The sequence below is a fragment of the Ursus arctos genome, unplaced genomic scaffold (genome assembly GCF_023065955.2).
Source record: "Ursus arctos isolate Adak ecotype North America unplaced genomic scaffold, UrsArc2.0 scaffold_1, whole genome shotgun sequence".
NCBI classification, from domain to species: Eukaryota; Metazoa; Chordata; class Mammalia; order Carnivora; family Ursidae; genus Ursus; species Ursus arctos.
Genome location: NW_026622763.1, coordinates 12,282,470 through 12,307,897, shown reverse-complemented (window position 1 = coordinate 12,307,897; position 25,428 = coordinate 12,282,470). Strand labels below are relative to the sequence as shown.

Genomic DNA, 25,428 nt, shown 5'->3' with positions numbered 1-25,428 from the left:
GCCAAGAGGCCGAAACCAGGGAGAAAATGCGGGCAGGTCCTGCTGGAGCCCTGGCAGAGGGCACCGAAAGGCCTCCCAGGTGTCCAGGGCCGCGTCTGAAACAGGCTCCAGAAGTGGGGTTCTGGAAATAGCCCCAGGGAAGTATTTCTGTCCATCGGAGTGCAGTGATGATATAATTAATAGCAGACATTTATCGTGCATTTATCTGTGCCAGGCAGCTTGCTTTGCACACACTGTCCCAGTTAATCCTCAGGGCAGGAAGGCACCGCTATCGTCTCGTTACAGATGGGGAAACTGAGCCTCAGAAAGCCTGGGTATTTGGCAAAGATACACAGGTAGCAAGTTGCCGAACTAGGGAGTTGTGCCCAGATTCATGAGACTTGGGAGCCCAGAGGAGCCTGCTGGTGGGACAGACAGGACATGTTCTCAGAGGTGGTAGCCCAGAGAATGCAATGTGGGGGTCCAGGATATCCACAAGACCAAAGAATCTCACATGGGTGTCCCTTCTGTCACCTGCATGGTTTGTTAAAAATACAGATGCCTAGATCCTACCCATGGCTGGCTGAATCTGAGTCTCCGTGAGCCTTCCCCCACCCGCCGCGCCGCCCACCCCCCACACCAGCCAGGAGCACTTGGAGGGCTAAGACCGTCTTACTCATCTCTGTGCCTGTCGCTATCCCTCCTAGGCCCACAGGGATGGGGGGAGGGGGGGTGCGAGGACAGCTTGGAGCAAGTGCTTGGTCATCGTCTGATGGATAAATGGCCGTAGTGGGTCAGGGGGGGCATCACTAGGGTACAGAAGATTTCCTGGAGGAGGCCTTGAATGATGGGCTGGTGGCCTCAGCCAGGCAACCTGGAAGGAAGGCCTCAGAGCCGGCCAGGAGCTCAGGCCAGGCCATCTGTTCACTAGAGGGTCAGACAGCCAGTCCCAAGCCTGCTGAGTTCCCCAGGACCTGCGGGCACTCTAGGACCACAGGTGTGCCCTCTCCAGCCTAGAGATGCCAAACAGGGACATTGCTCTCCAGTTCACGTTTCCTGTCCTTGCCCCGTGGCCCTTCCCTCCTTGTGCTCATCAGAGTATTGGGCAGGGCTCCAGATAGTTAAAAAGTGAGAGTTCATGACGACAGTGCAAAGCTGCAGGGAGCTGCCTGAGGAGGTGAGGGCCCCTGGCTTCGCAGTCCGATGGAACCGGGTCGGAACCTCAGCTCTTTCCCATGTGACCTTGACCAAGTCCTCAACTCTGCACTCACTTCTTCATCTGTAAAACCTTGCTAAGGACGCTGCACCTGAAATCTCTATAAAACAGTGACAGTAACGCCCGCTGGGGGGATTAGCTGTGTGAAGGGCTGAGTTTTAGGAGTGCAATAAATTAAATATCAGAGCCCTCCCTCTTCCCCCGGGATTTGAGTGTTAATCAGCTGGGGACCTTCTAGGCTCATGGCTCTTCTAGTCTAAGCCCCTCAGTTCCCTAGAGAAGGTAGCTAAGGCAGAGAGTGGCTTCTTCTCCGTTGCAGAGCTGGCCGTGGGCCCAGGCCTCGGGGCTCCCTGCTTGTTTTCCTGGCCAATGCCTTCCAGACTGGGAGAAAAGTCTGTGCTCCTGCTGCGTTCCCTGGCCAGCCTGCAAAAGAAGACCTCAGTGGCCAGGGTGATTTTTCAGGTGCATTGGGAAGGGCCAGGGAAGCAGGCGACGCAGTGATGTCCGGGCCCCCTGAGGCTAGATCTACCCCGTCTTACCCTCCCCACCAGTGTAGTGGCTACGACTTCCTTGGCGGGGTGGGCCAGGCTGGGTCAGACGAGCACTCCATGAAATTGCTTTCTAGCATCTGGACCGAGAATGCGCCTCTTGATTCAAAACAAGGAAGCTTGCCTTTTTAAGCTGTTTTTTTTTTTTTTTAAAGATTTTATTTATTTATTCGACAGAGATAGAGACAGCCAGCGAGAGAGGGATCACAAGCAGGGGGAGTGGGAGAGGAAGAAACAGGCTCATAGCGGAGGAGCCTGATGTGGGGCTCGATCCCAGAACGCCGGGATCACGCCCTGAGCTGAAGGCAGACGCTTAACCGCTGTGCCACCCAGGTGCCCCATTTTAAGCCGTTGTTAAAACTGAAGTTCAAGCTGTCTCTTTTCTTCCCTCCTGGGGGTTGGAGGGGTGTGTGCCTCTTTTTTCCACTCATATTCTGTCCTTGCCAGCCCAGCCCCAATCCAGGAGACCGCGGAGTTACGGAAGTTGGAGAGGGGAATTAAGGGGTGGGGATGGGCCACTCTAGGTGGTTTTCAACCATTCAACTACAGAATTCTCACTTCCTCCTCCTGCCGTCTGCAGCTGGGCCCGCCAGCTGTCCAGTGTAACAGGTAGGCGCTAACTGTCCTGCAGTCAGACAGTAACTCCTTCCTACCTCTCTGTCCCTCTTCCTGGGAGCCAGGTGGGATGTAAGCAAACACATTCTTAAGCCTTCCAGATCTATCAGATGAGGAAACTACAAGATACAGCCCCAAGATGATAAATGCAGTCCCAGGGAAATGTAAAGGCATTTGGGGACTGGTGGACGGGTGGTCTCCGTTCCTGGGGGACAGCAGGTCTCCGAAAGCCGGTGTGCGGGGTGTCTGTGCTGGATGACCCCTGACTGTAACATCTGCTGTTTGTGGTATGGCCGTCAGGCTGTGGGGAGGGTGGGGTCGGGAGGTGCCAGCTTGCCCGGCAGCCGGGGTGAGGGTCTCTCTGAAGGGGAATCATTCAGGGAACACAGCGGGAGGGGTTGGGTGTGACATGGGCCCTACGGATGCAGCGTGCGCCAAGATAGGGTGACCCACCGCATCGCTAAGGTGGCCTTTTGGAATGCGAGGGGCCTGAGCTGGGGCACGGTGACCAGCCAGGCCTGTACATGGGCCATGGTGGGCCAGGGTGGGGAAGCTGGTCACCACTGTCCAGTGAATCAGCCCCGACGAGAGGTGGGCCGAGAGGTGGAACAAGGCCCCCCCCGGTGGTTAGTCGCTGCAGGTGGCTTCAGGCTGGCCAGGAATAAGGCGGTGCCCAGAACTGGAAGGGAAGGAAGAGAACTTGTGCTGGGCGGGGCAGCCAAGGATTGTGTTAGGAGTTGGGGACTTCTATCCAGGAAAGCCCTGCCCTCCCGGTGTTCCTGGATTGGAGGGCTGACAATAATCTGTTGTGTGTCGCCTGTTGGGCCCGCCTGTCCTCCTATAACCTTTGCTACAGTTCTTCTTGAATGTTCTGATCTAGCATGGCTGTGTGTGGCGAAGGGAGAGGAGGAGCTCAGTGCACAGCTGAGGGCTCATTGAAAACCCCAGAACACGGGGGATCACAGCCGACCTGGACATGGGCGCACCCCTGTCCACTCATACCTGGAGGGTTTGCTTTCATGAGAAAGGGTGAAGTCCTGGGACGCCTGGGTGGCTCAGTCAGTTAAGCGGCTGCCTTCAGCTCAGATCATGATCTCAGGGTCCTGGGATCGAGCCCCAGGGCTCCCTGCTCAGCTGGGAGCCTGCTTCTCCCTCTCTCTCTGCCTGCCACTCCCCCTGCTTGTGCACATTCTCACTGACAAATGAATAAATAAAATCTTGAAAGAAAGAGAAAGGAAGGAAGGAAGGAAGGAAGGAAGGAAGGAAGGAAGAAAGAAAGAAAGAAAGAAAGAAAGAAAGAAAGAAAGAAAGAAAGAAAGAAAGAAAGGAGAAAGAAAGAAAGAGAAAGAGGTCCTGACAGGACAGCTTCTCCAAGGGGATGGGAGACCACCCAGAAGCTTTGATAGGGACAGAGAATGCTGAGTCCATCCCAGCTACTGAATCAGAGGCTCTGGGGGGCTCTGGGGCTGCCTGGAAACCTGCAGCCTAAGCTCCGCCGGGATCCCATGTCTGTTACTGTTTGAGGGCACTGTCTGAGTGCCCGTGGGCCCCAGAGGCACCTACGGGTGTCCCAGTGAGCTGAATACCATGAGCAGGGCTGTGGAGATGCCTAGGGGTGCAGGGCACCAGGTCCCTGCCTTTGGGGAGCCTGTAGTCCCACTGGGAAGCTGAGTGATGATACAAAGTACCAGCCAGTAGCAGAGGGAGAAGATACCAGGACAGCAGGCAGTGAGGTGTCCACAGCAAAGCGCAGCACTGTGTGAACCAAAGCGGTCCAAAGATGTGCTTTTGGCGGCTTTCAAGTTCCCTGTTTAACTGGGTCATCAGAACAGAGAAGGAAAGGCATCTGCTCGAGGTCACACTGCCCTCTATGTGCAGTGGCCTCTGCCGGCCTCAGGGGATTCAAGAGTACCCCTGCCCACGGGAGGTCTCTCTCTGGCAGAAGAGACAGGACATGGGCTCAGCGGTCAGACGACCATGCAGGCCCTGTTCTGCCCCTTGTAACAACAGAGTGAACCTGCCCAGAGCCCCGTGCGGTGTATTCTGGTTCTCGAAATGCACAGGGTTACTCAAAACTACCATTTTCCGAGATCACCGGTTTTCAAACAAGCTGAAAACAGTTGAATATACTTGTCCTAAGACTGGACATGGTATAATTAACTTCAATGGTTTAAAAAAAGCCTCCAAACCTCTGGCCTCCCTTTGGGCTGCCAGCGTGGCCTCCAGGGTCACTAGAAAAGCTGTCGGCAGCAGGCAGGCACACGCCCATCCAGGCTTCGCCCTCGTGACAGGGTTGTCTTCTGTCTGTGGGTCCTCCTGTCTGTCTTTCTCCTTACTGTGGGCACCGACTAGCAAATAAAGACGACCACAAAGCCTTTGTTGGCACAAAAATGCCGGGCAAATGATCACGAAGCCGATGACAGCCACGGTGATTGCAATAAATCGCCCCCACAGCCATTGATAAATTGCCACTTTCTGCAGCCATTATGTTTGGTTTTGTAACCCGAAGAGTAAACACACCTCTCTCTCTCTCCCTTTCTCTCTCTCTCTCTCTCTCTCTCTCTCTCTCTCTCACACACACACACACACACACACACACACGTGGGGAGGCAGCCTCTGCCCTGCCCTGGATGACATTTATTCACTTTATGCGTCCTGGGTTTTGCTGGCTGTCCTGCCTCCGTTCCTGGGAGTCTGAGCCACTCATTAGCACCAGTGAGGTTTCCTCCCCAAACAGGAAGTGTCAACCAGAACGGCTCTCTGTAACCGAGCATCAGTCACCGCTCCCGGTCCAGCAGCTGGTCCCTGGGGCCAGAAGCTAGAGTGTAGGCTGAGGGGGCAGCAGCCCAGCTACCCACGCCTGGCGGGTCCCTCGCTCCTGAGGGTCAGCCTGAGCCCTGACTTCAAAGACAGAGTCAGGCTGCCCACACATCAGAGGGAGCCCCGAGCAAGACACAGAGGCCGGGATCACATTGGGGTTGTCGAGGGGACTCATGCTTCAGACGCTGGTGTCGGCCAGATGTCACAGCAGCCCGCCGTCGGTAAGTCTGGGGAGGGCACAGATCCACGACAGCCCCGGTGGGGGGGCGTGTGAGCCTCTCCCACCAATGCCGCCATCCCCTGGCCTGCTTCCGTGCGCCCCAGCATCTTGGGGAGTCCGAAGAACTAGAGCATCGTGGCTGGGGTGCAGGCACCCCTACTTTGGAACTGGCAGCAAAGAGCGCGGTGTAATGGAGTGCTTGCCAAAGTAAAGTGGGAAATATGATCATCTGTACATTAAGTCGGGAACCTTTTGCAAAGTAAAGGGTTCGAGGATTTATGGCACACGGTGCTTTCGGTGAGTGAGAGCAACGGCTTTGTGGGTTCTGGTGTATTAAAAAAAAAGATGTTAATGTTTACGATGCAGGTCTGTGGAAGGCTTGACCATTGGGAATTGTAAATTTTACTTATTGGTCACCATTTCTGGGTTGGTGTAGCACAGACCTGCTGCTGTAAGTAATCGAACCGGATTTTTCTAGAATGATTAAAAAATGTAGATGTTTGTAAAGAGCCCTATAAATTATTCATTCACTGTATTTTGCAAAGTGGTGTAGTGCTAGACCTCTCTTTTCTGTCCCGCTACACTTGCATGTGTGGGTACTTGTGTGTGCGTCGGCTTGTGTGTGTTTGTGTGTTTGCCCAAGCTTTTTGTGTTCTCTTTTGTAGGAATTCTTCCTTTCTTTTAAAAACATAATGATTTTTTTATGATGTCTAAATAACGATTCCAGGCAGTATTACAAGAAATATAACAGTAAAATGTTTGTAAGAGTCCATCAGAAAGGGAAAATGCCCACAGAGAAAATAGAAATGCACCAATTAAGATGTGTGTGGCTGTAACCCAGCTTTTAAACCCAGATTTGAGACTAGCATCCTCTATCCTGTCCCCCGTCAGGTCAGCCTGTGAGGGATCAGAGGGCTGGGTGCATGGACTCTAATGGAACCTTCCTCTTGCCCCCTGAACCCTCAGCTGGAGATAGGGCGGGCCTGGGACCCGTGCTGCTGTGGTTTGGAATCTAGGATAGAGGGCAGCCCTGGATTTGCAGAAATAGCTGAGAATGAGAGGCTGGAAAGTTTGAGTTTGGGCGGCTCAGCAGGGCTGAGGGAAAGCGGGGCAGAGGGGAGCAGACCACCCCAGAGCCGCATGTGACCAGGTGACCGGCTATTACTCATACCCACAGCAATGAGCTGCCCGCCCTCAGCACCCTGGAGGCAGCTGGAATGCTGGAACTGGATGGGACTAGGGCCAGAGCCAACTTGGGGACCTTACGGAAGTCCTAACTGGACCTCAGTTTTCTCATCTGTAAAATGGAAGTAACGATAGCCTTCCCCAGGCCACATCCCGAGCATGCAAGTCCACGGTCAGGATCTCCATAGTGTGAGTCTGGCCACGCCTCCCAGTCACTGCTCTTCGAAGACTGCGCATGTGCCACCGGTCAGGCACTGTCTAGGTGCTGGGATGTGGCCGCCCAGCTGCCCCTGTAGGAGGGCGGACCTCACAGCCCCGGGGAGGCCCAGAATTTCTACATGATGTGGCTTTAGGGGCAGTCATGTGGAGGGAAGGGGGAACCAGGGGACTTCCTTTAAGCTGCTTCTCTTTGCATAGCCAGTAGCCAGCTTTTTACTTGAATTGTTTCTTTCAGATTCATACAACGGGAAAGGTTTTACAGAAGCTGTTATTCCTTTTATCGGCCTGGGAAATGTGAATTATTTATATCAAAGAGTATTGGTTTTAATGTCAACAGTAGCACCTGGGGCGGGGTGATGGAGACTAGGGGGGATCAGGGACCTCACCACCATCCACCCCTTGGACCTCTAAGAGAAAGTACCCACCATTGTATGCTGGTCCCATCCTGGTACCTGTGCCGCCGAGTCCAGAGGACCGGGGTGGGGGTGGTGGGGTTAAGTCTGTCTCGAAGAAGTACTGTGAGGGCTTCACAGAAAAGGTAGCCTTTCTGCGGGACCTTGAATTTTATCATTTGGGGGGAAGGGGCCTTCCAGGCAAAAAGATTAATTCTGTGTCCAGAGCAGAAAAAAGCATGCGGTCTGGGTGTTATGGCCACAACGGGGCCTCATGGACCATTTCAGATGGTTGTCCCCCCCCAACCCCCCCCCCCGAGTTCAGAAGACCACAAGCCCTGGAGCCATTGACCCAGCATCCCTGAAGCCCTCCTCCGTGGGTACCCGCATAGCAGGCTGTACCCTGATAGGTATCACAGCTGGTGTTTGATTTTCCACTTTGGCCAGAGCTGCATGAGTCTCTGTGTTTTTCTGTTTATTTTCAGTGTTTAAACTCATCTGTGCATAAATCTTCTGTGTGATTAAGTGTATCAAATAGTGAAATGCCTGGCCAGGTCTAACAACACAATCAGGCTGTGGGGTAGGGTTTAGAAAGTCCTAGTAGTGTTTAATCACCACCGAGTGTAAGAGGGCCCATTAGGTTCTGAGGAGAACAGCCAGGACTCCTAAGTACGCTCTGCCCTTAGGCACAGAAACTAGCCATTAAGTCGTTCAAGCCACAACCATTCACTGAGCACCTAGTCAGTGCCAGGCCCCAGGCTAGGTGCTTCCAACACAGAAATGAGTACTAAGTGGCCCGTGTAGACAGAAGAGCAATCCAGCGTGTGCTGTCAATGGTCACATGCCAAATGCAAAGTGAGGCCAGGAGTGTAAGATCCCCTCTGTTTTAAGGGTCTGGGAGGAAGTCAGGAGGTCTCCCAGGGCTGCCGGGACCAGCCTTTTGAACTCTAAGGGATTCTTGCAAAAGTCAGAGAGGTCTGCATGGAGCTAGCCCATGGCGTGTGGGTGGGAAGTCAGTACATGACCCTACCCACACAGATCATTTGGAGAGTAGAGGATGACTTCCAGTGTCCCTCGGAGGCCAGAGGAAGATGCTACGGAGGGTCCGGGAGGGCCTCTCAGAGGCTTCTTTGAAAAAGCGGCCCATCGGCTGGGCAAGGCAGGGGAAGCATGCATCCCCAACCAGGCCCAGGAACCAGGCCAGTGAGGCAGGCTGAGTTCCTTGGCAAAAGCCCCTGGAGCTGCCCTGGTTTGTCTTGGCTGCTTCTGCCCCTTTCTCTGCCTCCATACCTTCTGCCCAGGAATAGGGGGCTCTGACCCCTGATTCTGCAGTCCTACACCATGGCGAGGGGAGGGGGGTCAGAGGCCGCCACAGCCCATGAGACCCATCTGGCCCTGGGCTTTGTGGCTGCAGGTGTCCCTGGAAAGCAAGAAGGCACCCAAGCACAGACGCTGAGACTGCAGATTCAGCGGCCGCCGCCTGATAGCCTCCAGCCTGGCTGGATTAACCAGCCCATAGGGAGCTGGCTGCCCCCACATGCCAGCGCCCTGACCTCGCTGGGTAGAGATAAGCCACTCCCTGGCTCCCACAGCGCCTGGGCATGCCCTTGTGCAAGCACTCTTCTCACCGCAGGCTGTAGCTGGCCTTTCCCCAAAGAGCCCCCAGAGGATAGACCATCTTCTGGCTACCCGCCAGAACACCTACTGGGTACATAGTAGGTATTCAGGGAATAGCAAATGAGGAAATATTTCAGGATTGGTAGGACCAACTGTTGCATAACATTGCACAGGGTGTGAACGGCACAACTCCAGAGGTTACTATTCACGTGGATTACAATGTGGATGGTGCCCCCTGGGATTGTGCAGCGTGAGGACCCTAAGGGCTCCAGCATCTTCCTTGCTTCAAGCTGCTGGCCTTGGTGCTGACCGTGGGGACTTCCCTTTTCCCCCTCCTAACCAGCACTGACCACCATCCTGCCTCTGTGCTGGCCGTGGGTGGTAATGAATTGGTCCCGTGAGCACTTGCTGTCACCTTGTGGTAGTGGAAGAGCCCCAGATGCCGAGTCAGGCCATCTGAATTCTTGGCCATCCAGGAAACTCAGTCCTCCTGGAAGATGACCCCAGTCAGGGGGTTGGGGGCTCCCGGGTTCCCAGTATCTGTATGGGGACAGCCCAGTGCTGCCCCTCTCTTTTCCCTCAGGCTGCAGTGGGTCTGGTGACCTTTGTGGGGGGGGGGCATGGGAGCACCTAGTGGAGAGTTTGCCTCACCAGCTCAGGGATTAATGTTGCCATGGCCCTGACCCCCTTCTCCCCAGAAGGACCCAGCTCTGGCCGGCCAAGGGGTATGCAGGGATGGGGCACATGCACCTGATCCCCAGGACTGAGAGGAGCATAGGGAGAGAGCACTGATACTAGGGGCCCTGGAGGGCAGGGAAGGCAGGGAGGAGGCAGGCGAGGAGCTGGGCCTGACTGTAAAAACCCAGGAAAAAAAGTCAAATCTGTGGGGCGCCTGGGTGGCTCAGTCATTAAGCGTCTGCCTTCGGCTCAGGTCATGATCCCAGCGTTCTCGCTGTGTCTCTGTCAAATAAATAAAATCTTTAAAAAAAAAATTCAGCTATCAAAAAAAAAGTTGAATCTGGAGTGGTTCACCCCTCGCACAGCACCTTTTGCAAGCATCTCTTGCAGTGGTTTTCAAAGTTGGTCCTGGGAATAGCAGCATCAGAAATCGCGGGGATGGAGCTCAACAATATGTTTTTTTTTTTTAAAGATTTTATTTGTTTATTTGACAGAGAGAGAGAGAGAGAGATAGCCAGCGAGAGAGGGAACACAAGCAAGGGGAGTGAGAGAGGAAGAAGCAGGCACCCAGGGGAGCAGGGAGCCCGATGTGGGGCTCCATCCCAGGACCCTGGGATCATGCCCTGAGCTGAAAGCAGACACTTAACAACTGAGCTACCCAGGCGCCCCCCAACAATATGTTTTAACAAGCCCTCCAGATGACCCCGGTGAGGCTCAGGTCTGACCTGATACGTGTCTGGTGCTAAGCTAAGTGCTGGGCTAACAAAAGTGAGTTTGACTCAGTTCCCATGCCTGAGGAGCTTAGAGTCCGGGGAGAAGGCAGACGGGAGAGACAGCAATGCTGTCAGTGGGAAAGGGGCTGCTCTCGGGGCTGTGGAGGAAGAGAGGCAGCTGGTGCCGGTGTGAAGCGAGAGCTGGGCATCCTGGTGAGGAAGGGTGGCCTGGGGACACCAGTGGCATGAGGACCGTCCCTTGTAGGGAGCCAGATGTTGGGACTAGCAGTCCTTAGAGAGCTCAGGGGGCCCACTGCCCAGTCCCAGACCACCCTGGCGCTCCACTCCTGACCACCAGCCTCTCCCTCCTATCCCCCCACCGTCCCTCTTCCGTCGCCCCCCTCTTCTTCCCACTCCCTGAACCCCAAAGAGCCGCAGGTCCCTCCCCGCAATTGCCTTGGTGGGAAATGTGTGCATGCATCCAGGCCATTATCTCAGAGCACATTTTTAGAAAATTTCAGAGTAAATTTTTCCGTTGAGCAGAGAATACCATGTATTGATTTAGGTTCATCTATTTCTGCTTTACACAGACAAAAGGTTTTTAAAAATCCTAGACAGAGAGGAAGAAAATGAAAAGGGAGGGAATTTAACAGGCTCAGATCGTGGCACTTTGCTGATCCCATATAATCCTTACTACGTCTCCTTTAAGTAGGGAACATTACTCTGTAGTACAGCAAAGGAAACCGAGGCTCAGAGAGGTAAAGTGACTTGCCGAGGCCACCCCGCTAATAAGTGGTAGGGCTGAAATCTGACCCCAGCTGCCTCCAAGCCTGTGTTCTCGCTGGCCTGCCTTGTAGTTTACCAAGGCGACTGAACCTGAGTAAGTCCGGAATATCCGGATGTTTCCTGAGCCCGTGTTCTGATGGCTGAACTCAGGGGAGGCAGCCTAGCCTGGCAGGACAAGCTCCCAGTGACCACGATGGCTCTCAGGGTCTGACCCTCTGCCTCATTAAGGAGGGGATGCGTTTGGTGGGGAAAGGGGAACGACTCCGAGCTGATGCCAGCAGATTCGTGGCTGTGGGCTGGTTTCCAGCTGCGTGTCCTTTTATAAACCCCCTGCCATTTGCGAGAGTAGCAGACGATGCTTCCTTTCCCCCTCTCGTCGGAACGCATCTGCCTGTTCATTGACTCATCCCAGGAGCCGGCAGGGTGGGCCTCCGACCTCAGCACCTTCCTTGCAAGCACCGTGGCCCTCGATGGCTGACTGCTTGCATGGGAGGGAGCACAGACCAGGAGCTCCGTGAGCAAACGCTGCAGGGTCCACTCAGAAGCCAAGAGGACTAGCCCATGGTACCATGTCCCCTACGACAGTTATTACTAGTGCTGACTACACACTCACTTCTAGAGGCCATGGGGCTTAGAAACTCAGATATATGAGAAACAGCCAGGGAGTAACGGACAGCCACCAGCACTGATGTCACAGAAGCCGGGCTTTAAGCTCATGAGGAGGCCTTGGACTCCCACCCGAAGCAACTTTACTCTTCGTTCACGCACATCAGTAACACGCATCAGGCTGTGCTATCTCCATTTTCTTTTCTTTTTTTTTTTTAATTTTACTTATTTATTTGTCAGAGAGAGAGAGCACAAGCAGGGGGAGCAGCAGGCAGAGGGAGAAGCAGGCTCCCCGCTGAGCGGGGAGCCTGACGTGGGACTCGATCCCAGTACCCTGGGACCATGACCTAAGCCGAAGGCAGACACTTAACCCACTGGGCCACCCAGGCATCCTTCAATTTCTTCTTTTTTTAAATAGCAACTTCGTTGAGCTGTAATTCACATACCATACAACCCCCGCATTTCAAGTATACAACCCAGTGGTTTTTAGTGTATTCCTGGAGTTGTGCAGCCATCCCCACAATCCAATTTAGGACCATGTCATCACCTCCAAAAAGAAACCCCGTACCAACGAGCACATTCCATCCCCCCCACCCCAGCCCCCTTCAAGGCAACCACTAATCAACTTTCTGTCTTTGTAGACTTGCCTCTCATAGGCATTTCATATAAATGGAGTCATACAGCGTGTGGCCTTTCGTGACTGGCTTCTTTCATTTAGCATAGTGGTTCCAAGACTCAGGGTGCTGTGGCCCTGCAGCCATGCTCCTTGCTCTTTGTGGCTGAATGATACTCTGTTGTGTGGCTGGACTATGTTTGGGTTCGTTCTCCAGTGGCGGACACTGGGTTGTCTCTGCATTCGGAGTATTACGAATAATGCTAACAGGAACGTGGGTGTACACATTCTTGTGTGGACAATGTGTTTTCAGTTCTCCTGGATATACTCCCAGGAGTGGGATCGCTGCGTCCTATAGAAACTCTCTCTTCCACCTTTTGAGGAACTTCCAGACTCTTCCACAGTGGGTACACATTTTACGTTGTTGTTATGCCAATGCTGGGTGTGGGTTCCAATCAATGTGTCTACACCCTCACCAACACTTACTGTGTCTGCCTTTGTCGATTAAGCCATCCAAGTGTGCTGTGGCATGTCATGGTTTTGTTCTGTGTTTCCCTGGGGGCTCGGGACGTTGAGCATCTTTGTGTGGTCTTCCTGGTGATTTGTGTATCTTGGGAGAAACGTCGACTCAAATCCTTCGCCCATGTTTATATAGGTTATTTGTCTTTTTAATACTCAGTTGTAAGAGTTCTTTATATATTTGAGAGCAAGCCCCTTATCAGATAAATGATTTGCAAAATGTTTCTCCCATTCTGTGGGCTGTCCTTGGGCTTTCTCAGTGGTGTGTGGCCTGTATTTCTTGTCCACAGCAGGACCTGGGAGGGCTTTCAGAGGCAAGCAGGCAGAGAGCTGTGATAAATGTCCTGACCATGAGGGAGGAGTCAAACCTATGAACTTATAAAAGGGTTTTATAAAAATAAGGACAAGACCCAAGGACATCCCCTCTTGCAGTTCGGGGTGATGCCAGGGTTCTCAGGGAGGATCTGACTGCTTCTCTTGAAATATGCACTGCATTTTGGAAGGATTTTTGGTCCCCAAGGGTAAGCAGAGTAAGTTGTTGGTTTTTTTATTTTTTTGTTTTTTAAGATTTTATTTATCTATTTGACAGAGAGAGAGGCAGCGAGAGAGGGAACACAAGCAGGGGGAGTGGGAGAGGGAGAAGCAGGCCTCCCGCTGAGCAGGGAGCCCCATGTGGGGCTCGATCCCAGAACGCCGGGACCATGACCCGAGCCCAAGGCAGACGCTTAATGACTGAGCCACCCAGGCACCCTAGCAGTGTAAGTTTTGAAGCTATAAGATCCAGGATGTTTGCCTTCGTTCAGGAGTATGCATGAAACCCCTCCGATGTGCCCCGCACAGAGCTGGGTTGCAGAGTTAACAGCCGTGCAACCGAACGTGGCAGTCTCTGCCTTGTCAAAGCTGACAGGAGGGTAAAGCAGCGCAATGAACACAGGCGCCACCAGGCGAGGACTCTGAGACGTCCCCAAACACTGAGCAATGCCACGGGTGCGTGTGGCCCCCAACTGCCCCAGGAGGGAAGCTGGGCAGATAATTGGCCCGTTTGGGCTCAGGTCTCCAGGATGGGTATGGACCTCCCAGGGACTGTAAAGGATCATTCCCTGGGGCCAGGAAGAACACTTAGAACTTTAAAAAGTTTAGCCTTATCCTTTTACATTTATCTACGTTGACATACATGTTAATATATGGCTTATTCTGTGTATAACATTATACAGCACAAATTACAACGTTTTAAATATATTTAACTTATAAGTAAAAATAGTGGTAATAGGAATGTGCCCCCCCAAATTTAATTTTACTGACCAGATGAAACTTAAACAACGTTAGAAGATAACGGTGGGCCTCGAGAGTAAGAGCTGTACCGTAGTCCCCTCTCAGTCCCTGGGGCCAGAAATGTTAGCACCAGTCGACCTCTGCATGGGAGGGGGTGGAAGGCACCCCAGCTGATCCACAAGCCACCCCTCCTCCACCCAGCTGCAAGGTGCCACAGCCAGCCACCCCACCCCGCCACCACATGTGACCCCACTCTGACCCCCTTTGTGGATGGGGACTGCCCTAGCCACGTGAGACTGAAGGATTGTCCACTGCCATCCCAGAAGAGGCTGTAAGGCTGTCCGTGGCGTGACTGGCCACCATTAGTGGCCTGCCTGAGAGCGGGCGGGAGCGGGCAGGAGCGGGCAGGCCGGCCAGTGGGCCCCACATGGCTCCCAGCCACAAACACAGCCCGTGTCATGACCTTGCCAGGAAGTGGGAGGGACCAGGCAAGCCTGGGCAAACACCCAGAGAGGACTGGGACCTGTGGTTTGTGCCAGTTCCCGCACAACGGAGCGTCTATGCTGTTTTGTCTGCAGCTTGGTCCGGGGGTGGGAGGGTGGGGGCAGGCAGGTGGGCAGGTCCGTGCGCAGCCAGCAGACCCGAGCCTGCCACCCCCACTCCAGCTGTCATTTGATCCCTTCCCTCCTCCCTCCGCCAGCTCTGTAAATAGAACCACCAGGGAGCCAGAGCCCAGCCAGGATCAGTCACTGTCTCACCTTAGGGCCACGTAGACAGGCGACAGGAACTTCTCTGGCCCCACCTCCCCTCCCCCCGGGCCTCCAGGACTTGGACCACCTGACCTCCCTTCTCTGGCCTTCATGCCCACGGCAGACCTTGTGCTGGGCACTGGGAGGGCAGAATTTTGAGAGGCTGCCGCGGCCCGTGAAGCCCCTCAGAGAACAGTACGTAGACACGTACAAGTACACGCATGTGCACACGCACGCACACGCGGCGGTCAGAAAACCTGGCTCGGAGCTCTTGCACCCATTAACTCATTTCATCCTCAGAGCAACCCTTGGAGGAAAGTACAAGTAGCACCCCCATTTAAAGGAGGGGCTCTGAGGCCCAAAGGGATCCCCCCTAGTAAGTGATGCAGGGCCCTGATTTGACCCCAGGCGCCCCCACCACCCTCCACCCTCCCCTGGCCGGCTGGTGGCTCTGTCCCTGCATCAGAACTTGTAGAGGCGGGAGCCGCCCCTGGGGTGGGAAGCCTCACAAGGCAGCATTACAACCGGCATTTTCCTGTCCCGAGGACCCAATCTTGGTGGCAAGAAGCACTTAGTGGTGCTTTGTGTAGTTTCCATGCGGCCTACGACAGAAAGCAGGCCCCTAGTGTGGGACCATAAATACACTGGGAGGGGCTCGCAGGTGATCTGGTGCAGGGCTGGGTTAGAGAAGCCACCCACGGAGGCTCAGCGACACTCCGACATCCCACTGCCAGGTGCAGGCACAGCCAGGACCAGCCCCAGGTCCCTGCAGCCCCTGCCCGCGGCTTCCCTATGCAGCAGCTGCCTCCACCCCGGCCCCCCGAGTCAGGTTCTGAGCAAAGAGCCTCAGGAGCCAGCCCCACGTAAGTCCTGCTCACCTCCACCTTGGGATGCTCAGTCTGGGGTTCAACGTGGACAAGATTCAAAGTCTGGGTGTCCCCGACTTCCTCCCTTTGGTTCAGTTTGCCGTGAGGCTGTAAACCACGGGGGGTTCTCCAAGAGCAAGCCAATGCCACACGTGCCCCGAAGCTCTCCCTGGCTTCCCCTTGGGATATGGTGTCTCCATCCCCTGTCGCTCTGTGTCCAGTCATGGGTGAACGCGTCTTATCAAACTTGTCCGCCACTGCACACGTGCGCACACACACAGTTGTAAACCATCCAAGAGTGGGGACCACGTCTTTCTCATCTTTATTCTCTTTACACTGTTCAGCACACGGTAGTTACTCCAGCGTTGGGAGTAGAGAGCAAGGGAGATGCTTCTGGCCAGGAGGGACCTCCTTGGGACCCTCTGAATTGCTAGCAGACATGGAGAAGAGGGTCTGGGAGCTCCAGGGTGGTTACTCCCCCTCCCTGTAAAGGCAAGCCTCACCCCAGGGCTGGTGTCTTCAGGTGACTGATTCAGGGATGGGGGAAGGCCCCCGTGCATCTGTCCCAGCCTTGACTGACCGCAGGGAATGCTGGAGTCCCCGTGGAGGAGTTTATATTCAACTCGGCCCAAATCCGCCACGCAGGCCACGCAGGAGCCCGAGGCCACTGGCAAAACCCCTGTCATGACTCTCCCCACTTTCCCAGGGCTAAAGAGGGGTTGGCAGGGGCTTCTGCTTCCTTCCTTTGCCTTGTCCCTGCTACTGGTACATGCTGGCACCAATATCTGCTTACGATGACCGACCGACCCCCACCAAGTGCTGAGCTGTTTTAAGTGCTTCATATATATTGACTTATTTATTCCCACAACCTCCCCTTGAGGAAGGTGCTGTGATTGTCTCCCCTTGATCGCTGGGGAGACGGAGGCACTGACAGGCTCATAGCTACAGCTAGCGAGTGGCTGAGTCAGAATTAGAACCCAGGCAGAGCTGGGCACCGAGGGTGGCCTGCCATGGACATACGACTCCAGGTCTGCTCTCAAGGCATCATCAGGAGCCCCAGTTGCATTTGCAAAGGCTAGCGCATCACCATTCGGAAAAACATCCTTGTCCCCAGAACCAAGCAGAAAACCCTCTCCCATTTTGCAGGGAGGGACTGTCCCCATCAGAGCGTACAGTCGAGTCCCACGGGAGCAGGGTGGGGTACCGGCCACGATGCATGTCCCCTGACTCTTGGAATGGACAGTCAGGGCGTCCCCTTCTACCTTGACCCCCTCTTATCAGCCACAGGGTCCCAGCTCTGCCACTCACGAGGGGATCTCTGAACAGGTCGTTTGTCTGGGCAGTAAGACTCTTGGTGAGGCTCACTGTAGAGGCTGGCAGACCTGCGTCCTGTTTTCCTTTCCCCATTACCCTCTGCGCTGCCTGCAGCAAGTTCCTCAACCTCTCTGAGCTCAGTTTCCTCCCCCTTTAAGTTGGGGAGTGTCCAGCACATGGTAGGCATGCCGCCGCCTTGTCAAATGTCCAGGTCACAGTTTTCAAAACCTTTTAAGATTGCATGATTTGTCACCTTGGAGCTGAGATCAAGACCTGCATTTGCAAGGGTGGAAGCTGGGGCCCAGAGAGGCACAGGGGCTTGTCCAAGGACACACAGCTGGTCCACGACAGAGCCGGGGCACAGCCTCCTGGTCCTCCTGCTCCCCCTTGCATTAGACCCTGAACCCACCACACACACACACACAGCCCTCACCCAAGACACTGCTGTGGAAAGTGGGAAGAGGGGGTTAAAAGCCATGCCTGCTTCTCCTTTGGTTATGGTAGTGGGTCTTACCCCTTATCTGAGTAGGATTCCCATGGCCCCATAGGCTGGTGAGGCCTCTGGACTTCTCAGAATAATGCTCTTACAGAAAGGGGACCCTCTTACCCTGTTGGTGGGAATGCAGACTGGTGCAGCCAGTCTGGAAAACAGAATGGAGGGTCCTCGAAAAGTTAAAAATAGAACTACTGTAGGACCCAGCAATTGCCCTACTAGGTATTTATCCAAAGGATACAAACATAGAGATTCGAAGGGGCACCTGCACCCCAAAGTTTATAGCAGCGATGTCCATAACAGCCAAACTATGGAAAGAGCCCAGATGTCCATCGACAGATGAATGGGTAAAGAAGTGGTATATATATATATATATATATATATATATATATATATATATATATATATATATATGATGGAATACTACTCAGACATTAAAAAGAATGAAATCTTGCCATTCGTAACAACACGGGTGGAACTAGAGGGTGTTATGCTAAGGAAAATTAGTGAGAGAAAGACAAATGCCATATTTCACTCATATGTGGAATTGAAGAAACAAAACAGATGAACATAGAGGAAGGGAAGGAAAAATGAGATGAAAACAGAGAGGGAGGCAAACCATTAGAGGCTCTTAACCCTAGGAAACAAACTGAGGGCTGCTAGAGGGGAAGGGGTAACTGCGTGATGGGCATTAGGGAGGGCACGTGATGTAATGAGCACTGGGTGTTATATGCAACTGATGAATCACTAAATTCTACCCCTGAAACTAGTAGTAATAATAAACACTTCTAATGTCAAGAAAGAAGATGTGAGTTGAAAATAAAAAGAATAATGCTCTTACATGCACAAAATAATATGGGGTTACAAAGGAGACCGATTATAGTGAAACAGTTCCCAAAATATGTTTTTAAATGTTTCTTTATGAATACATTAAATAACAACATCTGGGGGCTGGTCTAATATTTACTATAATCTTATTTTTTTATTTTCGCCCACCCTTACTGAGGTATGATTGACAAAACTGAATATATTTAAGATGTACAGTGGGATGTTTTGATACACAAGGGAGGTCATGCAGGATTTGTTGTTCTGTGTTGGCTTGTTTCACATAACATGATGTCCTCCAGGTTCATCCATGTTGACACAAATGTCAGGATTTCCTTCTTTTTTTTTGAGGCTGAATAATATTCCTTTGTGTATATATACCACATTTCCGTTATCCGTTCGTCAGAGGACACGTCCATTCCTTATCTTGTCTACTGTGAACAGTGATGCAGTGAACACGGACTGCAGCTATCTCTTTGAGATAGTGATTCTATTTCCTCTGGATACATACCCAGAAGGTGGATTGCTGGATCATATGGTATTTCTATTTCTAGTATTTTGAGGAGCCTCCATGCTGTTTTCTATAATAGTTGCACCAACTTATAGTCCCACCAAAGGGGCACAAGGATTCTCTTTTCTCCTTATCCTCTCCAACGTTTATTATCTCTTGACTCTTTGATAATAGTCACCGTAACAGCTTTGAGGAGATACGTCGTCATGGTTCAAATTTACGTTTCCCTAATGACCCTTGATGTTGAGCATCTTTTCATGTGTCTGTTGGCCATTTGTATGTTGTCTTTAGAAAAATGTCTGTTCAGGTTCTTTGCCCATTTTTTTTTAAAGATTTTATTTTTATTTATTCGACAGAGAGAGAGACAGCCAGCGAGAGAGGGAACACAAGCAGGGGGACTGGGAGAGGAAGAAGCAGGCTCCTAGCGGAGGAGCCTGATGCGGGGCTCGATCCCACAACGCCAGGATCACCCCCTGAGCCGAAGGCAGACGCTTAACTGCTGTGCCACCCAGGCGCCCCCTTTGCCCATTTTTTAATGGAATTATATGCTTGGGGTGGTTGTCTTGTTTTGTTTTATTTACTATGGAGCTGTATGAGTTGTAGGAGTTCCTTGCATATTTTGGAAATCAATCCTTTATTGGATAGATGGTTTGCAAATATTTTGTCCCATTCCATAGGTTGCCTTTTCATTTTGTTTATTGTTTCCTTTGCTGTGTGCAAGCTTTTTAGTTTGATGTAATCCCACTTCTTTGTCTTTATTTTGTTTCCTGTGCTTTTGGTGTCAAATCAAAAAACAAACAAAAAAATCATTGCCTTGATCCATGACAAGGAGATTTTCCCCATGTTTTCTTCTAGGAGTTCTACAGTTTCAGGTATTACATCCTTTTTGAGTAAGTCCTTCATCTGTTTTAGGTTGATTTTTGCGTATGGTGTCAGGTGAGGGTCCAATTTCATTCTTTTGCATGAGTATATCCAGTTTTCTCAGTACCATTTATTGAAGAGACGACACCTTTCCCCATTGAGTATTCTTGGCACCACTCTTGAAGATGAGTTGCTCTTGTATGCATGGGTTTCTTTCTGGACTCTATTTCATTCCATTGATCTGTGTGTCTCTTTTTATGCCAGTACTACGCTGTTTTGAGTACTATAGCTCTGTAATCTAATTTGAAATCAGGAAGTGATGCCTCCAGCTTTGTTCTTCTTGCTCAAGATTGCTTTAGCTATGTGAGGACTTCGCAGTTCCATACAAATCTTAGGATTGTTCTTTGTATATCTGTGAAAAATGCCATTGGAATTTTTATAGAGATTGCTTTAAATCTATAGATCACTTTGGGTACTATGGACATTTTAACAACTTTAATTCTTTCGATCCCTGAGCGTAGGATATCTTTCTATTTATTTGTGTCTTGAATTTCTTTCATCAGTGTTTCATAGTTCTCAGTATACAGGTATTTCACCTTTTTGGTTAAATTTATTCCTAAGTATTTTATTCTTTTCAATGGTATTGTAAATGGGATTGTCTTCTTAATTTCTTTCTTGGCTAGTTCATTGTTAGTACTTAGAAACACAACTGATTTTTGTATGTTGATTTGGTATCCTGCAACTTCACTGAATTAGTTTCTTAGTTTTAACAGGGTTTTTTTTGGTGGGGTCTTTAGAGTTTTCTATATGTAAGATCATGTCATCTGCAGACAGAGACAAATTTTACTTCTTCCTTTCCAGATGCCTTTTCTTTCTTTTTCTTGCCTAACAGCTCTGGCTAAGACTTCTTGTACTATGTTGAATAGAAGTGGTAAGAGGGGCATCCTTGGGGCGCCTGGGTGGCACAGTGGTTAAGCGTCTGCCTTCGGCTCAGGGCGTGATCCCGGCGTTCTGGGATCGAGCCCCGCATCAGGCTCCTCCACTATGAGCCTGCTTCTTCCTCTCCCACTCCCCCTGCTTGTGTTCCCTCTCTCACTGGCTGTCTCTCTCTGTCAAATGAATAGATAAAATCTTTAAAAAAAAAAAAAAAGAGGGGCATCCTTGTCTTGTTCTTGATCTTAGAGGAAAAGCTTTCAGCTTTTTACCATTGAGTATGATGTTAGGTGTGGGCTTGTCATATATGATCTTTATTTATGTGGAGGTGTACTCCTTCAATACCAATATTGAGTTTTTATCATGAAAGGATGTTTAATTTTGCCAAATGCTTTTTTTTATGTGTTGATATGATCACATGATCTTTTTTTTAAAGATTTTATTTATTTATTCGACAGAGATAGAGACAGCCAGCGAGAGAGGGAACACAGCAGGGGAGTGGGAGAGGAAGAAGCAGGCTCCCAGCAGAGGAGCCTGATGTGGGGCTCGATCCCATAACGCCGGGATCACGCCCTGAGCCGAAGGCAGACGCTTAACGACTGAGTTACCCAGGCGCCCCGATCACATGATTTTTATCCCTCATTCTTTTGATGTGCTTCATATTTATTTACTGGTTTGCATTTGTTGAACTGTCTTTGTGTCTCAGGGATGAATCCCACATGATCGTGGCATAGGATCCTTTTCATGTGCTGTTGAATTTAGTTTGCTAGTAGGTTATCAAAGATTTTTTCACCTGTGTTCATCAAGGATATTGGCCCTGTAATTTTCTTTTCTTGTAGTGTCCTTATCTGGCTTTGCTATCAGGTAACACTAACCTCATAAGATGATCCTGGAAGTGATCCCTCCTCTTTGATTCTTTGGAACAGTCGGAGGAGGGCTAGCGTTAAATCTTGAAATGCTTGGGGGAAGATTTCTTATTACTGATTCAGTCACCTTACTCATTATTGGCTTGTTCGGATTTTCTATTTTTTCATGATTCAGTCTTGGTAGATTGTAGGTTTTTAGGAATTTCATTTCATCCATTTCCTCTGGGTTGTCCAATTTGTTGCCATATAGTGGTACATAGTAATCTCGTATGATCTTTGGTATTTCTGTGGTATCAGTTGCACCTTTCACTTTTTATTTGGAGTCTATTTTTTCTAGCTGAAGTTTTGTCAATTTTGTTTATCTTTTCAAAAAAACAGGTCTTAGTTTCATTGATCTTTTCTGTTGTTTTTCTAGCCTCTATTTCATTTATTTCTACTCTGATCTTTGTTATTTCCTTCCTTCTCCTAGAACTTTGGAATTGTTCTTTTCCTAGCTCCTTGAGGTGTAAAGGTAGCTTGTTTGAGATCTTTCCTTTTTTGTAAGATACACATTAAGCTACAAACATCCCTCTTAGAGCTGCTTTTGCTGAATCCCATAAGTTTTGGTATGTCGAGTTTCCATTTTCATTTGTTTCAAGATTTTTTGGATTTCCCTTTTGATTTCTTCTTTGGCTGATTGGTTGTCCAAGAGTGTATTAGTTTTTTGGGTGTTGAGTTTGAAAAGTTCTTTATAGATTTTGGATACTAACCCTTTATCAGTTGTGTCATTTGCAAATATCTTCTCCCATTCTGCAGGTTGCCTTTTAGTTTTGTTGATTGTTTCCTTTGCTGTGCAGAAGCTTTTATCTTGATGAAGTCCCAATATTTCATTTTTGCTTTTGTTTCCCTTGCCTCTAGTGACGTGTCTAATAAGAAGTTGCTCTGAGATCAGAGAGGTTGCTGCCTCTGTTCTCCTCTAGGATTTTGATGGATTCCTGTCTCACATTTAGGTCTTTCATCTATGTTGAATTCATTTTTGTGTATGGTGTGAGAAAGTGGTCCAGTTTCATTCTTCTGCATGTTGTTGTCCAGTTTTCCCAAAGCCATTTGTTAAAGAGACTGTCTTTTTTCCATTGGATATTCTTTCCCTCTTTGTCAAAGACTAGTTGACCATAATGTTGTGGGTCCATTTCTGGGTTTTCTATTCTGTTCCATTGATCTATGTGTCTGTTTTAGGAGCCAGAGTGTATTATGTCAAACAAAATAAGTCAGGCAGAGAAAGAAAATACCGTATGATTTCACTCATATGTAGAATTTAAGAAACAAAACAGATGAACAGCACATGGGGGAGTGGAAATGGAGAGAGGGAAACAAACCATAAGAGACTCTTAAAGATAGAGAACAGACTGAGGGGTGATGGAGGGAGGTGGGGGGGGCTAGATGGGGGATGGGCATTAAGGAAGTCACTTGTTATGATGAGCACTGGGTGTTGTGAGTGATGAATCACTGAATTCTACTCCTGACACCAGTATTGCACTGTATGACTCACTAGAATTTAAACAAAAATGTGAAAAGAAAAAAAAAAGTGTATTACTTAATTTCCACATCCTTGTGAATTTTCCGTTTTCTAGTTACATCCCATTGTGATCAGAAAAGATACTTCCTATGATTTCAATCTTCTTAAATTTCTAGGACTTGTTTTATGACTTAATGTCTGATCTGTCCCGGATGTTGTTCTGTGGATGCATGAGGAGAACATGTATTCTGCTGCTGTTGGATGGAATGTTCTGTATATGTCTGTTAGGTTGGTTTGATCTCACGTACAGCTCAAGTCCAACGTTTCTGTGCTGCTTTTCTGTCTGGGTGATCCATCCATTGTTGAGAGTGGGGTAGCGAAGCCCCCTATTATTATTGTGTTCCATCTATTTCTCTTTTCACATCTGTTGATATTTGCTTTACAAATTTATTATATATTTATCCTGTCTACCATAATTTTAAGTGAGTGCTAAGGGTAAATCGTCTTTGAAGCACTCTTTCACAATCAGACTTGGGATATGGTCAGCACTGACCACCCGTACTATTGTGGTCTGCTGCTTACATTCATACTTTGAAGGACATGGCACATTTCAGTTTGAAGCTGGTGACGAGGCCAGCAGAATTTTTCCCACCCAAGTTTACTGTGAACTCCCGGCCCAAGCCCAGGTTTTCCAACATGGCCACTCATATGCCCGGCTCAGTAAAGGAGATCCCACGGCACCCACGCAATCTCAGGGTCCCACTCCCTGTCATGTCCCACCCCGATCCTACCCTCAGAGAGCAGGATGTCAGTGTTCCTTCGTTCACTCAGCGGACGTTGAGCACCAGCTCCGTATCGGGCCCTGGGATAAATGGTGAGACCCAAAGTCACATAAGACAAGGCCCCTGTCTTCAGGCCGCTCATGGTCTGCTCAAGCAAGAGCATGGAGGTATCTTCCCAAAATGCAAAATGTAAACAAGCACAGTGACGTGTCACCCTTCCTCGTAATCAGATAACACCCAGCGGTGGTGAGGTCGGGTCGCTCCTGGACAGCAACACCGTCATCCAGCTATCACATACTCCTTTGAGAAGAAGTATGACGCCACATAGTGCTCATAGCGGAAGTTGTTGTTTCTTTTTTTTAAGCATTTTTTTAAAAGATTTTATTTATTTATTTGACACAGAGAGAGAGCACATGAGAGAGAAAGCATGAGCGGAGGGAGGGATCAAGGGAGAAGCAGACTCCCCACTGAGCAGGGAGCCCGACGTGAGGCCCGATCCCAAGACCCTGGGATCATGACCTGAGCCGAAGGCAGAAGCTTAACTGACTGAGCCACCCAGGCGCCCTCATCATGGGAGTTCTAGACATTTCTTTCTCAGCACTTTTGCAAATTTGCACATTTGTTCCAAGGAAATAATTCAGGACAAAGGGCAGAGGGTGGAGGGCAGAGGTCCTTCCCCCTCTTCCTGAGTCTGTGCCCTCCTTCGGAAGGTGCTAGGTCTCGCTCAGCCCGTCATCCAGCTGTGCTGGCACCTGTTATCACCCGTGGGGGTCTGCTGGGTAAATGTCTGACCACCGTGTGGTTACAGTGGACGAGCAAGAGGAAGGTGGTGTGAAGGACAGTCTGGGAGCACTCCACTGATCAAGTTCCTGCTTTCTCTCCAGCCACGCCAATGTCAGGAGAGATGGACAAGCCGCTGATCAGCCGCCGCCTGGTGGACAGTGATGGGAGCCTTGCCGAGGCCCCCAGTGATGCCCCCAAAGTGGGCATCCTGGGCAGCGGGGACTTCGCCCGCTCCCTGGTCACACGCCTGCTGGGCTCTGGCTTTAGCGTCGTGGTGGGGAGCCGCAACCCCAAACGCACGGCTGGGCTGTTCCCCTCGGGGGCGCAAGTGACTTTCCAGGCGGAGGCAGTGGACTCCCCTGACGTCATCTTTGTGGCCATGTTCCGGGAGCACTACTCCTCACTGTGTGGCCTCAGCGACCAGCTGGCTGGCAAGATCCTCGTGGACGTGAGCAACCCCACAGAGCAGGAGCACCTCCGGCACTGCGAGTCCAATGCTGAGTACCTGGCTTCCCTCTTCCCCACCTGCACAGTGGTCAAGGCCTTCAACGTCATCTCCGCCTGGACCTTGCAGTCCGGCCCGAGGGATGGGAACAGGCAGGTAGGTGCCGGGGGAATGCCAGCCACCCAAACAATAAATATAAATGGCTAATTTTCGTGGAGGGCCCTCAGTGTGCCAGGCTTATCACAGGACTGCAGAGCTCCATTTTACAGAGCAGGAAACTGAGGCTCAGAGATGTTAAGGGACTTACTTACACCAGGTCCCACAGCTGGAGAGCTGAGATGTGAGCCCAGTTCATATGAACCTCAAATCCATGTTCTTTCTTCTGTGGTAACTTGATTTCCGAGGGGGCAAGGAGGAAGAGGCTTTCTTTTTACTACCTGGAGTCAAGAAGAGGAGAGACCCTGCTTGGAGAATGGGCTTAGAAAGAGGAAAGTAACACATTTATGT

General features: G+C 50.7%; 1 protein-coding gene across 2 annotated transcripts in view; it reads left to right on the top strand.

The window, feature by feature from the left end:
- Window positions 1–25,428, top strand: part of STEAP3 (STEAP3 metalloreductase) — a 49,579-nt gene that overhangs the window by 5,801 nt on the left and 18,350 nt on the right. For both annotated transcript variants that reach the window (XM_044388261.3, XM_026510131.4), the window contains exon 2: window positions 24,578–25,077. In XM_044388261.3, the coding sequence (XP_044244196.3) occupies window positions 24,578–25,077 (500 nt within the window). The remainder of the gene's footprint in view (window positions 1–24,577; window positions 25,078–25,428) is intronic.